Source organism: Bos grunniens, chromosome 10, assembly GCF_055505025.1.
Source record: "Bos grunniens cultivar Pamir isolate PY7600 chromosome 10, Bosgru_T2T1.0, whole genome shotgun sequence".
Taxonomy (NCBI): domain Eukaryota; kingdom Metazoa; phylum Chordata; class Mammalia; order Artiodactyla; family Bovidae; genus Bos; species Bos grunniens.
The window spans coordinates 32,679,401-32,701,591 of NC_141174.1; the positions used below are offsets into that span (position 1 = coordinate 32,679,401).

At 36.4% G+C, this 22,191-nt stretch overlaps 1 protein-coding gene across 32 annotated transcripts in view; it reads right to left on the reverse strand.

Moving 5' to 3' along the window:
* The window catches only part of KIAA0586 (KIAA0586 ortholog), a 133,980-nt gene that overhangs the window by 98,552 nt on the left and 13,237 nt on the right, over positions 1 to 22,191 (reverse strand). For all 32 annotated transcript variants that reach the window (XR_015134305.1, XR_015134307.1, XR_015134308.1 and 29 more), the window contains 10 exons: positions 21,796 to 22,017; positions 19,340 to 19,493; positions 16,166 to 16,333; positions 14,437 to 14,560; positions 9,421 to 9,550; positions 8,617 to 8,831; positions 8,125 to 8,197; positions 6,227 to 6,454; positions 5,126 to 5,300; positions 2,699 to 2,893 (listed from right to left, as the gene is read on the reverse strand). Coding sequence is in view for 24 of the 32 variants with exons in the window: in XM_086320476.1 (XP_086176602.1) it covers positions 2,699 to 2,893; positions 5,126 to 5,300; positions 6,227 to 6,454; positions 8,125 to 8,197; positions 8,617 to 8,831; positions 9,421 to 9,550; positions 14,437 to 14,560; positions 16,166 to 16,333; positions 19,340 to 19,493; positions 21,796 to 22,017 (1,684 nt within the window). In the remaining 8 variants the exon portion in view is untranslated. The remainder of the gene's footprint in view (positions 1 to 2,698; positions 2,894 to 5,125; positions 5,301 to 6,226; positions 6,455 to 8,124; positions 8,198 to 8,616; positions 8,832 to 9,420; positions 9,551 to 14,436; positions 14,561 to 16,165; positions 16,334 to 19,339; positions 19,494 to 21,795; positions 22,018 to 22,191) is intronic.

The following is a 22,191-nucleotide window of genomic DNA, read 5'->3' on the forward strand; positions in this document are numbered from 1 at the left end:
AATAAAGAGAAAATTCTAATAAATTACCTAGATCTTTATGGTTAAATTCTCATATGAAAGGAAAGCACGACCTTTCCTTTCCCTCTGCAATCATCTTTCCCTCTGTCATCACTATTGTCATGAGCCTCACCATGTCAGCCTTTCCCCAGTGACCAACATTTACTAGGCATTCATATGTACTAAACACTTCACATTCACCATCTAAATTACCACTTCATGGGAAATAGATGGGGAAACAGTGGAAACAGTGTCAGACTTTATTTTTCTGGGCTCCAAAATCACTGCAGATGGTGACTGCAGCCATGAAATTAAAAGATGCTTACTCTTTGGAAGGAAAGTTATGACCAACCTAGATAGCATATTCAAAAGCAGAGACATTACTTTGCCAACAAAGGTTCGTCTAGTCAAGGCTATGGTTTTTCCAGTGGTCATGTATGGATGTGAGAGTTGGACTGTGAAGAAGGCTGAGCACCGAAGAATTGATGCTTTTGAACTGTGGTGTTGGAGAAGACTCTTGAGAGTCCCTTGGACTGCAAGCAGATCCAACCAGTCCATTCTGAAGGAGATCAGCCCTGGGATTTCTTTGGAAGGAATGATGCTAAAGCTGAAATTCCAGTACTTCGGCCACCTCATGTGAAGAGTTGACTCATTGGAAAAGACTCTGATGCTGGGAGAGATTGGGGGCAGGAGGAGAAGGGGATGACAGAGGATGAGATGGCTGGATGGCATCACTGACTCAATGGACATGAGTCTGAGTGAACTCCGGGAGTTGGTGATGGACAGGGGGGCCTGGCATGCTGCGATTCATGGGGTCGCAAAGAGTCGGACATGACTGAGCGACTGATCTGATCTGATCTGATGAAGTGTTAATATTATCCACACTTTACAGTTGAGGACAATAGATGTTTAGAAACATAATTTGCTGAAGGTCATAATAGTTTGTAAGAGGCGAAGGCAAGACTGAAATATACTGCATTATGTTGCATTATTTTTATTCTCAAATTTTCATAGAGCAAAAATGGACAGAAATAAAACCAACAACAAAATGCTAGTGCCTGACTACCAGTACATATCATGTAGGCCTACTATTTGGTAACTATCATAGCCAATCAAAATTTTTGTTACCTTTCACTTCAAAATTTCCATTTGTTTCCTATATTTCAAAGTAAAGAGGGAGCAGTGCTCTCACTAAAAGCACAGACTCTAAAAATCACATGGCCTGGGTCTGAATCTAACTAATCTATCTACTCCACTCTAACTATGTGGCCTCTGAGAAATCTGTAAACTCTTCTGTGCCCCAGTTCCTTCATTTATAAAAACTGGTACATTACCATGTGTTTTATAGGGTAGATTAAATAAGCTAATTTATATAAAGTACTTAGATCTATACCTGGTACACAGTAAGGACTTTATAAGTATTGCTTATTATTTTAGTAGAAGACATGGTTGAACAGACTGCTACCAAGTTGATATGTCATTAACCCATAATATCAAAAATAAAAAATTCTCTAATGGTGAAAAATATTCATATTATATATATAAATATTCACAATAATTCATCAAAATTAAGCATTTCAATGACATTAAAAGAAAAAATAGCTAACTAGGTTTGAAGAGCTGCTGCTGCTAAGTTGCTTCAGTTGTGTCTGACTCTGCAACCCCATAGATGGCAGCCCACCAGGCTCCCCCGTCCCTGGGATTCTCCAGGCAAGAACACTGGAGTGGGTTGCCATTTCCTTCTCCAATGCATGAAAGTGAAAAGTGAAAGTGAAGTCACTCAGTAGTGTCCAACTCTTAGTGACCCCATGGACTGCAGCCCACCAGGCTCCTCCATCCATGGGATTTTCCAAGCAAGAGTACTGGAGTGGATTGCCATTGCCTTCTCCGTTTGAAGAGCTAGGGTGATATCAAAAATTATTTATTCAACTTTTACAATGATGGGTCAGAGAGAACTCAAATAAGTTAATGACAAACTCTTAGCTTAAAACACACAGCTACATACTTTTTATTTATCATAGCTTAATCCAAAAGTACATAAAAGGTAATTCAATGTATTTCTCCTAAGATACGATGATATTAAACCAATCAAAATCCTTAAATTCTTTAATTATTATGAATGTTTATGACATGTCTAGCTTCCCTGGTAGCTCTCCTGCAATGCAGGAGACCCCAGTTCCATTTCTGGGTCAGGAAGATCTGCTGGAGAAGGGATAGGCTACCCACTCCAGTATTCTTGGGCTTCCCTGGTGGCTGAGCTGATAAAGAATCTGCCTGCAATGTGGGAGACCTGGGTTTGATCCCTGGGTTGGGAAGAGTCCCCTGGAGAAGGGAGCGGCTACCCACTTCAACAGTATTCTGGCCTGGAGAATTCCATGGACTGTATAGACCATGGGGTCACAAAGAGTTGGACACAACTGAGCAACTTTCACTACTTTCATGACATGTCTAAACATTATTTTAATTTCATCTACAGCGATATACTATAAAATACTGTAAGAATGTTTCCTGTGAGTGAAAATATAGCATCATTTCAGACACTGCTACTAGACAAAGTAAAACATACCCCGAAGCCCTATTCACAAATATAAGCAACACATAAAGGAAAAGTACATGACTACTGTGTCAGTACCATTTTGTAAGTTATGTTATTGCCGAATAGAATTTTAAAATTTATGCCATATATTTTGTTGGGTCTTACCTAAAAGTACTGCCATAGGAATCAGATGACCTTCCAGTGTACCTGAAAAAGTAGGCATTTCCCGGCTTGGGCTGAACAAATACTGCTGATCACCAGGAGACAGTGTAGTAATAGAATGTTGCAACTTAGAATCCACCTTTGTAGGTTTCCTGGCAGAAAAATCTGTTTGTGTTCTTATAGACTTTACTTTAGTGCCTATAATAATCATCAATGGCAGATATTTAAAAATATTGTTTGAACATCTACAAATATAGCAACTCTTCTTCACAGAAAGATCTCACTCTATGTAACAAGGTTACAAGACCCCAAAATACAAGTAACATATATATCAAGGAGTGACAAACTTTTTCTTAAGTGGCCAGATAGGATATATTTTAGCCTCCTGGCCCATGTGGTCTCAGTGGCAACATCTCAATTCTGCTATTGTAGCATGAAAGCACTCATAGACAAATACATAAATGAATGTGTCCCTATGTTCCAACAGAGTTTATGTATAAAAACAGGCATGTAGCCTGCAGGTTGTGGTTTTTCAATCTCTGAATAGATGCAACAACCTGTGCAAATAATATGATAGAAAAGATACAATGACTACAGGAATTCCCTATTAAGACTCTGGGCTTCCAATGCAGGAAACCTGGTTCAATCCCTGGTCAAGGAACTAAGATCCCACATGCTGCATAGTGCAACCAAAAAATAAAGACAAAAAGTTAAAAAAAAAAGAAAAAGCAAAGAAATGATATAATGACTACAAAAAAGTGTTGATTACGATTTGAAAGAATATTCAGCATGTATTACTTAACTCATTTACATTTTTTCCAATAGGTGTAAAAAAGTTAAAGTTCAGTTTTGGAATTGAAAATTTTTTTCATCCTCTCATTATTCTGAATAACCAGACTTTATCCTTGGAAATAATGTAAAGATAATCAAATTCTATACTTATTAAAACCTTGCAAAAGTTAAGTAAACGTGTAAAGGAAAAGAAACTAAAATCTTTTCTAAATTGATACCTGACATTACTACATTTTTAATTTTAATATATGAGTAGTTTTATAAATCTGGACTTGTAAATATAGTTTTATGATCCCAGGAAGAAAAATTTTAGTACTACACCTATAATTTTTTTATCGCCTTCTCAAATATTCATTCATTCAACTGAATGAATGTTTTTCTTACAAGTTTATTTAAAATATATTCTCTCAGCATTTAAAATGTGTTTGCCATCATTCTAGACAAAGGGAATACAAGTATTGAATAAACCAACTGTACTCATGTAGCTTATAACTTCTTAAGGAAAAAAATTGATAAAAAATACAACATCAGAGGGTGAAAACTGCTATGAAGAGCAATATGCAGAGGAAGGGAATAGAGAGGGTTAGGTGATGATATTTTGGATGAGATGGTCAACATAGACCTCTGAGCTAACAGCTAAGAACAGAGATTGAAAGAACTCAGAGTGAGCCATGCAAGGGCCTATGGGAAAAGCTCTCCAGGCAGGGGAAATAACAGGTACCAAGGCCCAAACAGGAGGCTGTATCATAGGTTCTCAATCACTTTATCATTAAGAGTTAATTCATACAGTGATTTTTGGATTTGAAAGTATTTTAAAACCTTGGGTCATTTTTTGCAAAAGTTTCCAAATCACAAATATAAGTTAATAGAAAGCTCTAATAAATCAAGGAAACATTAGGGTAAATATCCACAAAGCCTACTAAAATAAAATCTATAAGATTTCTAGATAAACTGACACCCTATATGATCAATTAACTTTTGTAAAGGAAAGGAAAAATAAAGCAACCACCAACTCACAAGATAGGATCAGAAAGGAAAATGAATTGGGATCCACAAGTTACGGCATATTATCAAAGTGGCTTACAGACCGCTAAAGCACAAGCTGAGAAACTTCAAAATGTAACCAAAGTCAACAGACTCAATACTTAACTAAGAGCTATGTTTAAATATACTAGTGAAATGGTATGTGTGAATCAAAACATATAGTGATAAATAAAGATATTTTTATTTGTATATAAACATGATAAAAAATTTTTCACTTCTGCTACTTAAGGATCTTTGAGAACAAACCGAACTTTAAAAGTGCTCATACGCACTTTTATGATAATGTACAGCATACGGCTCATCTTTTTGTCCATAAAGAACATGATAGACCAAGATCTGCAAGAATAGTCTACGTTCCCTATATTATAATTGAAATTGCTTTAAGAGTCATCATCTCATAAATTTTATCATGTTTATCTGAAGATACCATCTAATACTCCCCAATATTTCAAATCTGGTCTATTTTTTCCTACATTCCTGAAAGGAAATATTTCCATCCCTAAGCATGATATAATTTGAATGTATTAATAAATAAATAGCAAAAATTAAACTTTATATATTAAACTGATAACCACAAAAAATGAGGTTTCATACCTTTAACTCGTTCTATTACTTTTGGTCTCTGTGGTCTGGACTTAGGAGATGGAGAATTAAATCTGAGATATGGTCCTTTTTTAAGAGTGCTGCGATGACCCTGATAAACTGGTTTTCCATAGATTTGTAACATATAATCCTTGTCTTGCACCACTGTGGTTGCTTTCAAAAATCCCTAAGTACACAAAGGTATTCAACTCTTCAGCAAAATAGTCATCAAACACTTATCTCATTTTTCTAAAACCTCCTTTTGCCAGCTAGGATACTATATTAAGAATGATCAGATCAGGAAAATCCTTTGTAGTAAATGGCTCTTAAATTCTGGAGACAATTTCCAAACTGTAGTTTTAAAGTTTTCAAAAGCATGAAAATTAAAGACAAAAATCATTTACCCAAGAAACATGAAGATTCTTACACTACTAAGCATATTTTCAGTACCAAAAAGAAAGTTTAAACACATTTTACATCTGAAAGTAGTAACTTTCAAGTACAGTAAAATGACACAAACCAAGTCTTTAAATAATTTTCTACATTTCTGATCCCACCTTCAATCATAATGTAAATGCCACAGAAAAGTAGCATTTATTGAATATCTGCTAAGCACCAAGCACTGAATTAATTAGATGCTTTATTAATCTGCCCAACAATCCATGTTTGGCATTAACAAAGTTACTACTCAGAGCAGCCAAAAAATTCCCTCCATAGCATCTAGTACCTTGCCATGCAATCAATGGGCACTAAACAGACATTTATTAAACTGAAAATTAACCAAACAAAAATACACACATACACATATACACGTGCAAAGATGAAATACAATTTTGAATACCATGAACTAAAAAAATCTAATTTTTGGACTAGATGATTTCTAGATAAATCCAGTATAACTGAAATATTATAAGTATGTCAACTCAAAAGAATGGTGTACTTTGTGCAATAATTTCTACATTACAGATATCAAAACTCTAAATATCAGTAGTTAAAGACGGTTTTCATTTGTATAGCCATTCATATTTTTAAAATATTTTCACAGTCATTTCATTATTTATATCTTTAATAATTATGCAACATTTACATCACAAAATCAGATTAGGATCTTACTTCTTTTCTCTCTTTCTGTAAGCTTGAAGCAGCCATGCTCCTTATAGGTGGATTTCGAAGATGATCCTCTTTTTGTTTTTGAGAATGTTTTCTTAGAATTATAGAGTTGTTTACAGTTTTATCTTGTGTGTTGGTTTTAATATATTTATTCATGTTGTGAGCTCTCTTGTTCCTTTCATTCTTCTGATCAAATCTCTTTTGTTCATAATCTTTTCTTGTCAGTTCATCCTTAACATAACCAAAATTAAAATTACTTAAAATCTATCCAAGTAGTAACACTTCACATCCAAAGTTGTTGTTGTTTAGCTGCTAAGTTGTATCTGACTCTTTAGCAACCCCATGGACTGTAGCCTGCCAGGCTCCTCTGTCATGGTATTTCCCAGGCAAGAATACTGGAGCAGGTTGTCATTTCCTTCTCCAGGGGAGCTCCCTGACCCAGGGATCAAATCCATGACTCCTGTGTCCCCAGCACTGGCAGGTGGATTCTTTACTGCTGAGGCACCATGGAAGCCCATTTTTTCCTACTGTTACAAGAAATATGATTTAGCAGTTTTAAAAGCTTTATAAATAAATGATATTGGTTCACATATGAATAAAAATTCTTTTTAGAATAAACAAAAAAAAATTTAAAAGACTATTATTTTATGGAGCAGAGGAATGAGAAACAGTAGATGATCTTCAGGGATAAGAGGGCAATTTTTCATCATAGAGGTTTTTATACTTTTTGATGTTTAAACCATATGAATATAGTAACTTCAAAAATTAAATTAAAAAAAAAGTTTTCAAAAAGTAAAAATTTTGTAATAAAGCTCTGAGATATTTATAAAGTAGAAGTTACTTGAAGGTTTAAAGAAGCATATTTTGCATGAAATGTACTGTTACAGAGTTACATATACTGCTAGTCATCTGAAGAACCAGAGGTGAACTCCAAGTCTTTTGACCCTTAGGTCAATTTTTTTTCTGGTGCATCACATAGCAGCTAATATAAACTCTGTAACTGTATTTAGAGATACATATTCTTAAAACAACAGTGTTTAAAAGTGTATTTTAGAGAGCTCCCTGGTGGTCCAGTGGTTAGGACTCTATGCTTTCACTGTCAAGGGCCCAGATTCAAACCCTGGTCAAGAAAGTAAGATCCCAAAACAGACAACAAACAACGCAACACACACACATACAACCTCCCCACCCCCTCAAAAAAAGTGTATTTTAGTGTTTAATGCTATGGAAACCAAACTAACACTTCACCCTGCTGCAACTGAGTAAGCATATACACATATCTTACAGTCAGGAAAAAAACACTTTGCACCTACAGGTAAAAATGAGTTAACTTGTCTAGTTTTGCTTAAAAATACATAAAATATTGAGAAACTTCCTTTAAATTACTGACCACCTAATAAAAAAAACTCTCCTGAATTTTTGCAATACTCATGTCTGTAGATACACCATAAGATGTGTGGAAGTGAGAAAGTGGCAATTTTTCCATCTGGAACTGACTTCTCTAAACACAGTAACCTTAGAGATTTTTGTGGAGTATTCTCCTTTTAAGTAACTTTGATGCTTTTACTTTGGTAAGCCAATGCTTCTAAATCTGCTGTCTTCTTAAGTATACTTTTTTACGTCTACTTTCTTTTCCAAATGCTTTTGCTAAATTTTCTTTGAAATCACTCATATTTTAGTAGTTATCTACAATTTTCCAGTTAACAGCCATAATACAATTTATGAGACAAAGCACATGATGAATAAAATGGACCTTATTACTAATAAGTACAATGGGTGATAGAGTGAAATTAAGACTTATAAGTGGACTTATAAGGAATATTTTGAGAATAGCTATGATACTTATAAATTGGAATCAATGGTATCTCTTAAGAATTCACTTAATTCTTTTCAATACCTACTTGAATTTCTGCAGAAATGGTTTTAATCCAGTCATCTACAGTCTTTTTGATCCGAATCTTCTCTGATATCTCCCTACAAAAGAGAAAAAAGAATTTTTTTAGATTAACATTAAAGGTCCTAAGAACAGATCTCCTATCTAGCTTTGAATCTATTGTGTGGCCCAATAGCCTTCATCTGAAAAGGAAAAGCCAATGTTATTAGTTTCATCAAATGTTTCAAGGATGCCTGCAAAGCATATGTAGATTCCAGTAAATTCGTATGAAAAAGAGAAAAAAAAAATTAAAGAGAAAATTAACACCTGTGAAAAATAATAGCAGCATGTGTATAACCAAATTCCAACTTTATAATAAGCCCACACTATCAAAGGCAATGAAGAATCTTTTCTAAACATCAAAACACATTAAAGCAAAAGGAAGTGCTTAGAAAAAAAAAGAGAGACTGTAAACTGGCAGTTTCATAAAAAACCTTGGGATGCCAACATCCTGTCCTACCTGTTGTTAGATAGAGCATTGATAAATGAATACATGGCAGCTCCATCCTTTGCACGAATTATAGCTTCCAGATTTTCTTCAAGTACTTTTTTATTATTTTGTACTCCTCTTAAAATCTTCTCAGCATCTTTCAATACAGATCTTGTATTTGTTATTTGAAGCTTAACGGAATTCTGTGGAAGATCTGCAAGCCCTGACATCTGAGATTCTTTCAACTTAAAAGAAAAAAGGCAAGAATATCAATATGTAAAACTTATATTCATATTTTAATCCACATAAGAGCTGTTAGTATAGTTTGGGGCATATACCACACCAGTCTAAGGAATGAATTTGTCAAATTGAAGAGCTATAAAAGAATACTCGGCAACTAAAGTTTCTTTCCATTTAGATGTATACTGTGAATGTTCAGTGGCATGGAGCTGGGAAGCCCATAGTAGTTCAGTGGCCTATAAAAGCTCTATCTGCTGAAGAAAGCTAAACAAATTAAGAGTACCTTGGCTCTGGGTAGCCAGGGCAGACAATGTGAACTGGATAAACAAAGGCCATTCGCATTCCCCTTCCGCCTTCCTTCCTCTCCAACAGAAGCTTGAGAGTGACAGCTGGCCACGTGGCTCACTCTCAGCCAAGGAGTAAGAAGTAGAAATCACCTGAAGAGGGCTTTTGGAAAAGTTTTGTAAGGGAAACAAGTTGGGCTCACATGTCTTTCAGTGCTCTTCATCCTCCTCCTGCTTTGTCTTGGTAACTTTATTTCTTCATAATTTTTACCTTTGCTCATCATTAATTTCAAGACTGTTCACACTTTACCTGGAGTATGCTATTCGTTTCTTTCCTCTTTTGATCAAGTTCATGAATATCATCAGACTTCTGCACAGTCACTTTAGCTGTTCCTAGTTCTTCACAGGAAGGAAATCTTTGAGTGGCTATAGTATCAAGGCTGAAAAAGATTTCAAAGTAAAGTTTTCTAAATTGCCATAAATTCAGTAAACATTTGATGATATAAATCTTTGAAACATTCTTAGTTATATGAATTCTAAATGGGTCCTATTAAAATTGTACAAAGAATCAGTCAATTATGTGGTTAAACATACAAAACACAAAAATTGCAAGGAACAAAATTACTCTGACCAGATTGGTTTAAGAATAGTAGGAAAAGAGCAGAAAATGGTTTTGCTTTGAAGAAACTAATGTGCAGAAGCACTTCTAGAATGGTAGAGTAATAACCTCTAAAAATCTACTCCTGAATAAAAGCAAACAAAACACTAGCTGCTGCTGCTGCTAAGTCGCTTCAGTCGTGTTCGACTCTGTGCGACCCCATAGACGGCAGCCCACCAGGCTCCCCTGTCCCTGGGATTCTCCAGGAAAGAACACTGGAAAAACCAGCAAAAATGGTCAAATCAGCTTTTTCAAAATGGTGGAAATTAAACAAAAGCTTGTAGGAACACTTACTTAACAAAAATGACTGACAAGAACAGCAAACTCTAAGATACTTTAAATTGCTCAATTCCCAGAGGCCTTTCCCCAACTCTGAGTAGCTTTGAAAATCAACAGCCTCATCATCACTGTAGCTGTGAAAACCGACAGCCTCACAGCCACTAAAAGGGTGGAAAAAGTGTGGAGCTCCTCAAAAAAGTCATATTCACAAGGTTTCTCCTTAAATCTGACTCAGTGAGAAATCCCATCCCAGGGTCATTTTTTTAAAACGGTGGCAACTGCTTAACATCTTAGCTGCCTGAGGGACTCATACCAGTTGAGGCAAACAGGAGGGTGGACAATAAGCAAAAACTGGGGAAGGAGATGTCCACGATGGAGTTGTTTGTTTTTTTAATTTCTGGCCACACCCCGTGGCATGTGGAACCTTAGTTCCCTGACCAGAGGTCCAAGCCACAGCCCCTGCACTGGAAGGTGGAGTCTTAACCACTGAACTGCCCGGCAAGTCCCCACGGTGGAGTCTGAAAAGCTCCGAAACACTACTAGGGCTCTAGAAGGTCACATGCATGTACAGGGCTCTATGCATGCACAAGAATGACCTAAGAAGGGCATAATCTTTCACATCTGGCTGACCATGAACTCTTTACGAGTAGGAAGTTAGGATTAAGATAGGCTTACAAACGGCTGGAGCACTGAAGGTGTTCCCCAGCGTATACACACACACACACACACACACACACACACAGCCCCTCGGCAAAGATAGCGAGACTTACTCATTCAAAATAGTTAAGGAAATCTTCCAATCATTAGCTAACTTAACTAACCAAATGGAGATTTGCTACACATAAGAAAGAATAAAAATAACAGAATTAGTCCAGGAAAATCATTAAACAGCAACAATAAGAACAACAACAACCAGCAATAACAACAAACCCTGGTGGAGGGTGGGAGTTGATGGAAGAATCTAATTTCCAGAACTGGACCATTAAATTATTTTAAATGTCTAATTTTCAACAAAAAGTTGTAAGATACAAAGAAATAGGAAATATAGCTCAGACACAGGAAAAAGAATATCAGTAGAAACTATCCTTGAAGAACCCTAAATATTGGACTTAACTAGAGAAAGTCCATAAATCAGCACCTATAATTAGAGAAAAGTATCAGTCCCTGGGTTGGGAAGATCTCCTGGAGGACAGCATGGCAACCCACTCCAGTACTCTTACCTGAGAAATCCCCTGGATAAAGGAGCCTGGCAGGCTACAGTCCATGAGGTTGCAAAGAGTCAGACACAACTGAGCAACTAACACTTTCAGTTTTCAAAAGAATGAAAGGACTGATGCTGAAGTTGAAGCTCCAATACTTTAGCCACCTGATGCAAAGAGCCAACTCACGGGAAAAGACCCTCATGCTGGGAAAGACTGAAGGCAAAAGGAGAAGGAGGGTGGCAGAGGATGAGATGGTTACATACACTGACTCAATGGACAAATATGAGCCAACTCCAGGAGATAGTGAAGGACAGCGGAGCCTGGTGTCCAGGAGTCCATGGGGTTGCAATAAGTCAGACATGACTTAGAGACTGAACAACAACAACAAAAATAATAATGAAGTCTTGGGAATTCCCTGGTGGTCCAGTGGTTAGGACTCCATGCTTTCACCACTCCATACTTTCCAGTGGTTAGCACTCCATGCTGAGGACCTGGGTTCAATCTCTGGTCAGGGAACTAAGATCCTACAAGCCATGGAGCAAGATCAAAATAAATAAATAAATAAATAAATAAGAATGAAGTCTCATCAAACAATACCAAAAAAGTTGAAAACTACTGGACTTCTGTGGCAGTACAGTGGATAAGAATCTGCCTACCACTGTGGGGGACATGAGTTCCATTCCTGGTCTGGGAAAATTCCATATGCCGTGAAGCAACTAAAGCTCATGCACTACAACCACTGAGCCCATGCGCCATAGAGCCCACGTGCCATACAGCCCACGTGCCACAACTACGGAGCCCACACACCTAGAGACCACCCTCTGCAATAAGAGAAGACACAATGAGAAGCCTGTGTGCTGCAACAAAGAGTAGGCCCCACTTACCACAACCAGAGAAAGCCCACGAGCAGCAACAAAGACCCAGTGCAACCAAAAATAAATAAATAAATAATTAAAAAAAAAAAAAAAAGCTATTTTTAAAAAAAGAGAAATTCTGGAGTTGAAAAATATAGCAACTGAAATGTAAAATTCGCCTGATAGGCTAAACTGCATATTCAAATTGGTAAGAGAAAGAATCAGCAAATTTAAAGATAGGTTAATTGAGATTATCCAGTGAGAGGAATGGGTTCCCAGGTAGTGCTAGTGGTAAGGAATCTGCCTGACAATGCAGGAGATGCAAGCGACTTGGGTTTGATCTCTGTGTCGGAAAGATGCCCTGGAGTAGGAAATGGCAACCCACTTCACTATTCTTGCCTGGAAAATTCCATGGACAGAGGAGCCTGGTGGGCTATAGTCTATGGGGCCGCAAAGAGTTGGGCGTGACTGAGCGACTGAGCACAGTTTGAAGAACAGAGCAAAAAAAGAATGAGAAAAACTAAAATCCTTAAGACCTGTCAGATACCATCAAGCATACCAACAGACAACATAGCCTAAGGAGAAAAAAAAAGGTTATGTGTACTATTGAACTGTGTAAAAAAATAACGGCCAAAAAATTCCCCAACATGAATGTTAATTCACTCATCCAAGAAGATCAACACAATTTTAGGAGGATGAACTCAAAAAGATCCACATTTAGACATACCAAACTGTCAAAAGCCTAAGACAAAGAGAGAATCCTTAAAGATAAAAGTGATTAATTATATACAAAGTATTCTTAGTAAGATTAATAGTATATTTCGCATCAGAAGTCATGAAATCTAGAAGGTAGTAAAATGATACATTCAAAGCAGTAAAAGGACAAGAGTATCTACCAAAGATTCTGCATCCAGTAAAACTATGCTTCAAAGATAGAAATTATGACATTTCCAGATAAATAAAACTGAGAGCATTCATCACTAGCAGACCTACCCTATAGTAAATACTAAAAAGAGTCCCTTAGGGTGAAATAAAAGGACATTATGCACTAACTCAAATCCACACGAAATAAAGAGTATGGGTGAAAGTTAACTGTATAGGTAAATATAAAAGACAGTATTAAATTATTTGTTTATAACTCTCTCCTTCTATCTGATATAAAAGACAACTGTGTAAAACAGTAATTATCAAGCTGCAGAGACAAGCTTATAATGTATAAAGACACAATTTGTATGATAATAATGGCAGAAAGAGGAGGGAGTCAATCTATATTGCAGTAAAGTTTCTGAATCCTATAGAAATTAAACTGGTATTAATCCGAACTAGATTGTTTTAAATTAAGATGTTAATTGTAGTTCCTAGGGCAACTACTGAGAAAATAACTCAGAAAAAAAAAAAAAAAGCAATAAGGGAATTAAAATGTTATACTAGAAAATATCTATTTAATGTTAAAAAAAAAAAAAGACACTATGGAGGAATAGTGGAATAAAAAAAAGACCTAAGACATATAAAAACATGTAACAACATGACAGACATAAATCTTACTTTATCAGCAATTACACTACTGGTAACAGACTAAAATTGTACAATATCTCCTTATGAGATTACACAAAATGTAGCTTGTTTAGTTTTTGTTACTGTAGTTTTCATGACATTCAAGAAAAATTTATATTGGCTGACTATACCTTGACTTTTACTACTTACTTGACTTTTTAAAAACTTTTTATAATGTAAAGTTTCAAACACAAAAGTAGAAAGAGTAGTATAATGACCTCTATATACTCCTATTTACCTACATCAATAACTAACTCATGGCTGTCTTCATTTCATTTATACTTCCAACCTGGTTTTCCCCACCCTGCAATGGATTATTATTGAAGCAAATCCCAGATATCATTTAATCAGAAATGAATAGTAAATAATTTACATTTTGAAAAAATTAGATGTATTCATTTGGTGGCTTAGATGGTAAAGAATCTGCCTACAGTGCAGGAGACCTGGGTTCAAACCCTGGGTTGGAAAGATTCCCTAAAGAAGGCAAAGGCTACCCACGCCAGCCAGCATTCTGGCCTGGAGAATCTCCATGGACAGAAGAAACTAGCAGGCTGCAGTCCATGGGGTCACAAAGAGTCAGACACGACTGAGCAACTAAACACACACATTGTATAATTACAGAAAAGAGGAAAGATATATTAGCAGAAAAAAATGGTAACTAAACCTAAGACAATTTTTAAAAGCAATCTTATAAATCCATTAAAATTCCTGAAAAAATTTTAGAAATATTAAAAAAAAAATTCTGTTCAATTTAGTTTGTATTCCAATCTCATTTTTACCTGTTTCTCCTCTCAGGATTCCATCCCATTTTTGACCTAGCTAGTGAGGTTTTGTCTGAAGATTCACTTATTCTTGTCAAAGAATCATGGTTATTCAGAATTTGCTCCAAGAATCCTACACTTCCTACAATACAAGAAATATAGTATCATTTTTCAAGTACTAATTCATTTCTCTTTTATATAATAGCTCACACATATTTGTACTAAATTAGTTTCACATGGTAATGATCTACTCATTTCACTCTACAAGGTAGACTACATATACATCAAAAACTAAATATTTATAACTCACAGAAACTATACTTGTAAAAGTTTAGGCCTGAATTAATTTCCATTACAGAAGAAAAAAGAGTATGATTGAGAAGTAACATCATGGGAAAGCCCTGTATACAGAAATATTTTTATAAACAGTAAAAGGGAGATTTAACAGTTTCTTTAACTAGTATTGGTTGAATCTTTCTTTTAGCCTCATCTTTAATGAGACTACTTATCAATTTTTTTGGGTGGTTAAGGTTGGTTTACTTAATAAAGATTATATTTTTTAAATTACTTAAGAGTCTTTAAATATGTCCAGGACAAGATTGAATACATTTATATAATTCCAAAAACGATAGCTTATACTTAACATTTCTGCTTACTTTTACTATAATACTATAAGGATCTAAAACAAATTATTATTTCTTGTCACTTATAAAGGTTATTAGCATTTTTCTAACTGAACATAATAAATGTTAATTTCTTAGTTTTATTATTCAAACTCACACTTAAAAATAATATAAGTAAACATGATAATCAGCTTACTTTCAACAATGCATTATTTTTTACTTATTAATAACATTCTTCATTAAAGGTTTACATAATAACTTGCAGAAGATAGAATAATTAGAAAGGTTTATCTCCAACTCCTTCTACAGAGAATCAAAAGAAGCTTAATTTGCCTGGTATCACTTAAAGAAAAATATTAAGAACTGAGGTCCCACTTCAGTTTATTTGCTGTTTTTTTTTTAAGTCACTCAGTTGTGTCCGACTCGCTAAGACCCCATGGACTGTCGCCTACCAGTCTCCTCTGTTCATAGGATTTCCCAGGCAAGAATACTGGAGTGGGTTAGGGTTACTCTTTCCTTCTCTAGTGGATCTTCCTGACCCAGGAATTAAATTCTTGTCTCCAGCCTGGCAGGCAGATTCTTTACCACTGAGCCATCTGGGAAGTCCACATGAGGGAATTATAAATCCTAAATGTGGAAATCTGTTCCTAACTTGAGATAGGTCTAACAAAAGTTGTTGCTTTTGTTGTTTAATCGCTTAGACGTGTTCAATTCTTTTGCAACCCCATGGACTACAGGCCACCAGGCTCCTCTGTCCATGGGATTTCCCAGACAAGAATACTGGAGTGGGTTGCCATTTCCTTCTCCAGGGGCTCTTCCTGACCCAGATAGCAAACCTATGTCTCCTACATTGGCAGGCTGACTTCCTGGTAAAGAATCTGCTTGCCAACACAGCAGACACCAGAGATGCAGGTTCGATCCCTGGGTCGGGAAGATCCCTGGAGTAGGAAATGGCAACCCTACTCAAGTAATCTGCCTGGAAAATTCCATGAACAGAGAAGCCTGGTGGGCTACAGTCCATGGGGTTGCAAAGTGTTGGACACGACCGAGCACAGCACGGTGACAGAGTCACCAGGAAAGCCCCTAATAAAAGTAGTGTGTGCTAATCATAATTGCTTTATTACCTGCATGACATGAAAGCTCCATATTTTCTTTTTCTTCTATAGGATTTTCCCTCTTTGATATTTTATCATCCTTTGAAACAGGAACAGGAGCAAATCTGCGAGGTGCTGGTGTCTCCAACGGAGATCTCTGTTTATCAAAACTTGTATCTTCAACCTCTCTTGAAGGTGCTTCAACAGAAAATTAAGAAAATAATAAATTTAACTTACTTTTAAAAAAAATTTAAATTATAACATTACTCTTCCCCATGTTTTAAAAATAAAACCAAAATTCTATAGGATACTCAAGTTATTAACAAATATATAGAAATAACTTCATCCTCACTAGAAATCAAAATATAAACTATAAATACTTTATACTTAAACCTAATAAGAAAAAAATATGACAATATTCAGTGCTATTTAAGTTGTGATGAAAATGGCAAAGCCAGACACTGCTCATGGCAATGAAAACTGAGAAGGCCATCTGGTACTAAGTACTAAGTACGTGTGCTTAGTTGTTCAGTCGTGTCTGACTCTTTGTGACTCCATAGACTGTAGCCTGCCAGGCTCCTCTGTCCACGGGATTCTCCAGGCAAGAATACTGGAGCGGGTTGCCATGCCCTCCTCCAGGGGATCTTCCCAACCCAGGGATTGACCCAGGTCTCCCACATTGCAGGCAGATTCTGTACTAGCTGAGCCACCAGGGAAGCCCAGTACTAAGTATAGCAAGTCTTAAAATTTTTATACACTTGGATCTAGAGATCCCACTTTAGTGAGCACAAAACACATTGTTGCTATTGTTCAGCTGACCCAGGGGTCCAACACTTGTCTCTTCACTGGTAGGTGACTCTTTACCACTGAGCCATCCTTTACCACTGAGCCACCAGGAAAGCCCACAAACTGACAACTATAAACAGTGAGCAGGGAAACCTGAGTTCCTGCTGCAGCTCTGACACTCCCAACTCTCAAGCCAGGTGACCTAGAGCAGACAGTCATAAACTTTCTTTCTTCATTTTCCTCCCTTTACAACTTAAAAAATGACTCACATTACTTCACAGAAGTTTAAGATCCACACATTTGTGGGAGACATAAAGCAACTTGCAAGTATCAGTTCAGTTCAATCGCTCAGTCGTGTCCGACTCTTTGCGACCCCATGAATCGCAGCACGCCAAGCCTCCCTGTCCATCACCATCTCCCAGAGTTCACACAAACTCACATCCATTGAGCCGGTGATGCCATCCAGCCATCTCATCCTCTGTTGTCCCTTCTTCCTCCTGCCCCCAATCCCTCCCAGCATCAGAGTCTTTTCCAATGAGTCAACTCTTCGCATGAGGTGGCCAAAGTACTGAAGTTTCAACTTTAGCATCATTCCTTCCAAAGAACACCCAGGGCTGATCTCCATTAGAATGGACTGGTTGGATCTCCTTGCAGTCCAAGGGACTCTCAAGAGTCTTCTACAACACCACAGTTCAAAAGCATCAATTCTTCGGCGCTTAGCTTTCTTCACAGTCCAACTCTCACATCCATATATGACCACCATAGCCTTGACTAGACAGACCTTTGTTGGCAAAGTAATGTCTCTGCTTTTGAATATGTTATCTAGGTTGGTCATAACTTTTCTTCCAAGGAGTAAGCGTCTTTTAATTTCATGGCTGCAGTCACCATCTGCAGTGATTTTGGAGCCCAAAAAAATAAAGTCAGCCACTGTTTCCCCATCTATTTCCCATGAAGTGATGGGAACAGATGCCATGATCTTCGTTTTCTGAATGTTGAGCTTTAAGCCAACTTTTTCACTCTCCACTTTCACTTTCATCAAGAGGCTTTTTAGTTCCTCTTCACTTTCTGCCATAAGGGTGGTGTCATCTGCATATCTGAGGTTATTGATATTTCTCCTGGCAATATTGATTCTAGCTTGTGCTTCTTCCAGCCCAGTGTTTCTCATGAAGTACTCTGCATATAAGTTAAACAAGCAGGGTGACAATATACAGCCTTGATGTACTCCTTTTCCTATTTGGAACCAGTCTGTTGTTCCATGTCCAGTTCTAACTGTTGTTTCTTGACCTGCATATAAGTTTCTCAAGAGGCAGGTCAGGTGGTCTGGTATTCCCATCTCTTTCAAATTTTCTACAGTTTATTGTGATCCACACAGTAAAAGGCTTTGGCATAGTCAATAAAGCAGAAATAGATGTTTTTCTGGAACTCTCTTGCTTTTTCCATGATCCAGCGGATGTTAGCAATTTGATCTCTGGTTCCTCTGCCTTTTCTAAAACCAGCTTGAACATCTGGAAGTTCACAGCTCACGTATTGCTGAAGCCTGGCTTGGAGAATTTTGAGCATTACTTTACTAGCATGTGAGTGCAACTGTGTAAGTATAAGGAGCCTTTAATATGTCTGTAATGTAACAATGTCCTAACAAATCAAATGTCAGGAATAATGTACTACATGGATCTTATATATCACTAAAGGGATAGGCTCTTGATTTTCATCAGTTCATTATTCAAATATCAGTAACTTTGAGATACATTTTTTGGTAAGAGTTTAAATTCCAAAGGTTTAACACAAATAAGTTGTGTATTCCTTTGTTATTATAAACAGATTTTTAAAATTTCATTAAAATAGACTTGTATTACGCCTTGAAAATATTTAGAAATAGTTTATAATTGTACTCAGGTGGTTTCTCCCCTGACAGAATGAAGAAAAACAGTAAATATGCAGTTTGTCAGAGTATTGGTGAACTGCTAACAAGCAGTTTCAATGCTGTGTATATGTGTGTATGTTGGTTGCTCAGTCGTGTATGACTCTTTGTACCCCCAGGACTGTAGCCCTCCAGACTCCTCTGTCCATGAAAATCTCCAGGCAAGAATATTGGAATGGGTTGCCATTTCCTTCTCCAGGGGAGCTTCCCAACCCAGGGATCGAACCCAGGTCTGCTAGATAAGTTAAACTTTTCTAAATTTATGTAGAAATGCTTCTGACAATTTATGAACGTTATTAATTAAAACCATTAAATAGAACATGATCCATAACTTGGCTGAACAATTTTCAAAATAATCTAGAAATTACTTGGCTGAAAAAAATCCCTAATTTTATAAAATTAAGAGTCTCTTATAACCTAGTAAATAAGTTTTCTGCTTACAAACTACAAAAACATTCATAGCTGGCATCTTTTATTCATAGAGAACTACATATTTTTACCTTGTTTGGAAGTAAAGACATTATGTGAAGACAGATTACTGCTACCAAAATTCAAACGGTCTGGTTTCACAGAATACTTTTCCACTGCTCTAGAAGGAGGTACAGTAACAGGCTGAAAGCTACTAGTCTTCAGTGCAGCACTGATGAAATGAGCCTAGAAAACATAAAATAACTTTGTTAAGTTCAAACATCACCTGAAAGAGTTAGATGACAAAATATCTTGAAATTTATAGGAGGACCTGAAGACAATCTATTAGATTTAATAAATAATAACAATATAAACATTACATGCAACTACTCACTGCAGGAGCAATGCTACTGGAAAGACACAGTAACACAAAGACTCGGGTTACGTCTGGCTCTACAGTGTGGCCCTGATCATTTGTTCTAAACCTCAGTTTCTTCCTCTTCTCCTCAGAGCTGGCTCATCAGACACTCCTGATGCCTCAGGAAACACTAAGACACTACTGTCTCCTAGAGACACTCTCTAGGAGAGAACCAGGAGAAAGGGACCCTAGCCCTTGACCTCTACTTAAACCAGAGAATTTAGAACCAAAACATCTCATCTTTTAAATACTGATGATAAGATTTTATTTAAAGGTTTAAAAACCATTGGTAGAAAGCACTAAAATAAAACTGTAGCTTTGTGTAGTAGCAGCAGTAAAATATTCATTTACATATAAATGGAAAACACAGTGACAACACAGTTTTTAACAGTATTTATTAAAATAGCTGAAATGTGCTCATATCATAACTAATAAAACTGATTTTAAAAGAGTCTTATGCTAGGCAAAAAAAAAAAACAAAAAACAAAAAGAATTCTTAAAAGAATTTTACAGAATTCTTAAAAGTGTGCTGAGATCCCTCTACATAAAACAGATGGATGGATTCAAAGAATTTCATTTCATTAAGCATTAACTGAATTATGAAAATACTTTACATGTCATAAGTTCAATTTTCTCTATAGTTATAAATTCCACAAACAAGATGTCTGAATTAGCAAAAGATTTCATTCTTCAAAAATGATAAAGTTAATAAATTATGTGTTTATTTATGGAAGGATAAATGAATGGCAGAAAGGCACTTAGAACTATGTTAAAAAAAGAAATCAATGTGCTTTTCAAACGTGTAATCTCATTCTATCCTAAACAACAAAAATAAAATTGTTTTCTAGGTAAAGAAATCAAGGCTCAGAGAAGCAAAGATTTCTGTAGACTGGGGACCAGCACTCTGATAGGCCCACTCCTGGCCTCTCCAGATGACGTGCTACACGCTCAATTTTAGCAATGTACAGAGTACTTACTAAAACTTTATTTTATATGCCATAGTCATTCAAATTAAATTAATATCAGTCACATCAAGATTTCAAGACAAACCCTATTAGGAAGTCTTAAAAATTATAGGATATTAGAGTTCACTCTATGATCTTATACTGAGCTATAATAAGCTTATTTTTGTATATTCTTCTGAATGCTACATTTAAATTGTATCTTTAAAAGTTTTTAAGGAGTACTAGGAGTGTGTGCTCAGTTCTGTCCAACTCTTTGGGACCCCATGGACTGTAGCCCGCCAGGTTCCTCTCTCCATGGGATTTTCCAGGCAGGAATACTCGAATGGGTTGCCATTTCCTACTTCAGGGTATCTTCCAAACCCAGGGATCAAACCCTCGTCTCTTGCATCTCCTGAACTGACATCACCTGGGAAATTCAAGTTGCACAGTAATAAGGGGTGGAGGCGAGGGGGTAAATTAAAAACAATGCATTTACAATGCTGGTCATTCACTCATTCTAAAAAATCTTTTTTAAAAAATCTGAGTACCTGAGTGCTGGGTACTATCCAAGGACTCGGAAATTTCAAAATAAATACGCTATACTATTAGCTGTCTGTGAGGATAACTTTCTTTATAATAGCCCTGTGCCTCATTCAAAAGGCATAAGAATGTTCATTCTTTTTAACTAGGTAAATGTAGAAGCAAATTTGTATACTAGGTGATTCTCATCCAAGGGTGTGTATCAGAATCACTAGAGAGCTTTCACGGATGTCCAGGCCTATATTAGACCTGCTATTTCAGAATTTCTGACCGGTATAAGCATGTGTATTTTTATAAAGCTCTCCGCGTGATTCTGAAGCACTTTGCCAGGCTAAGAACCATTGATATAAACAGAAAACTGCAATACAATATAAGCCCTTTTAAAATGCCATGAAAAGAAGTATCACAAAAGAATGAAAAAAACAATTTTAAGGACCGGTCTCACAAAGCTAGATACCTGAACTAGAACATGCAGAGTTCTTCTTTTCCACATAGAAGAAAAGAATGATGAACAAACAAACCATTATTTAATAACTAAAACTGTTACAATCTAAGGAGATGAACTACTGGAATAATCAATGAATATCAGCTTAGAGATCCGAGTGATGAAAGGTCACGGGATGTGTGGTCGCTTTATTACAGATACCTGAATATCGATTTGCTGTTGTTGCAGCTTTTCAAGATGCCGAATGTGTTGCTCCATGAACACATTCATTTGTTTTTCATGATCATGACAGTGTAGCGTCTCCTGTTTATTCTGCATGGTTGTCTGCTGCTCTGTAACACGCTGTAACTGTTTATCAGTCTCCTGTAACTTATTGAGTAATTCTGTAACAGAATTAACCTTTGCTTCCAACTCACTCTGCACCTAAAACAAAAATATCCAGACATCAAAAACATGCTCAATTATTAGAAAGGTTATATAAAGTGAACTGGTATAGAGAAATTATCAAACCAGAACTTTTACCCTCTATATTTCTTATGCTTCTAAAGCCTTTATTCTTAGAATCACAGAAATAAGGCAGAATAGCTATCCTTAACT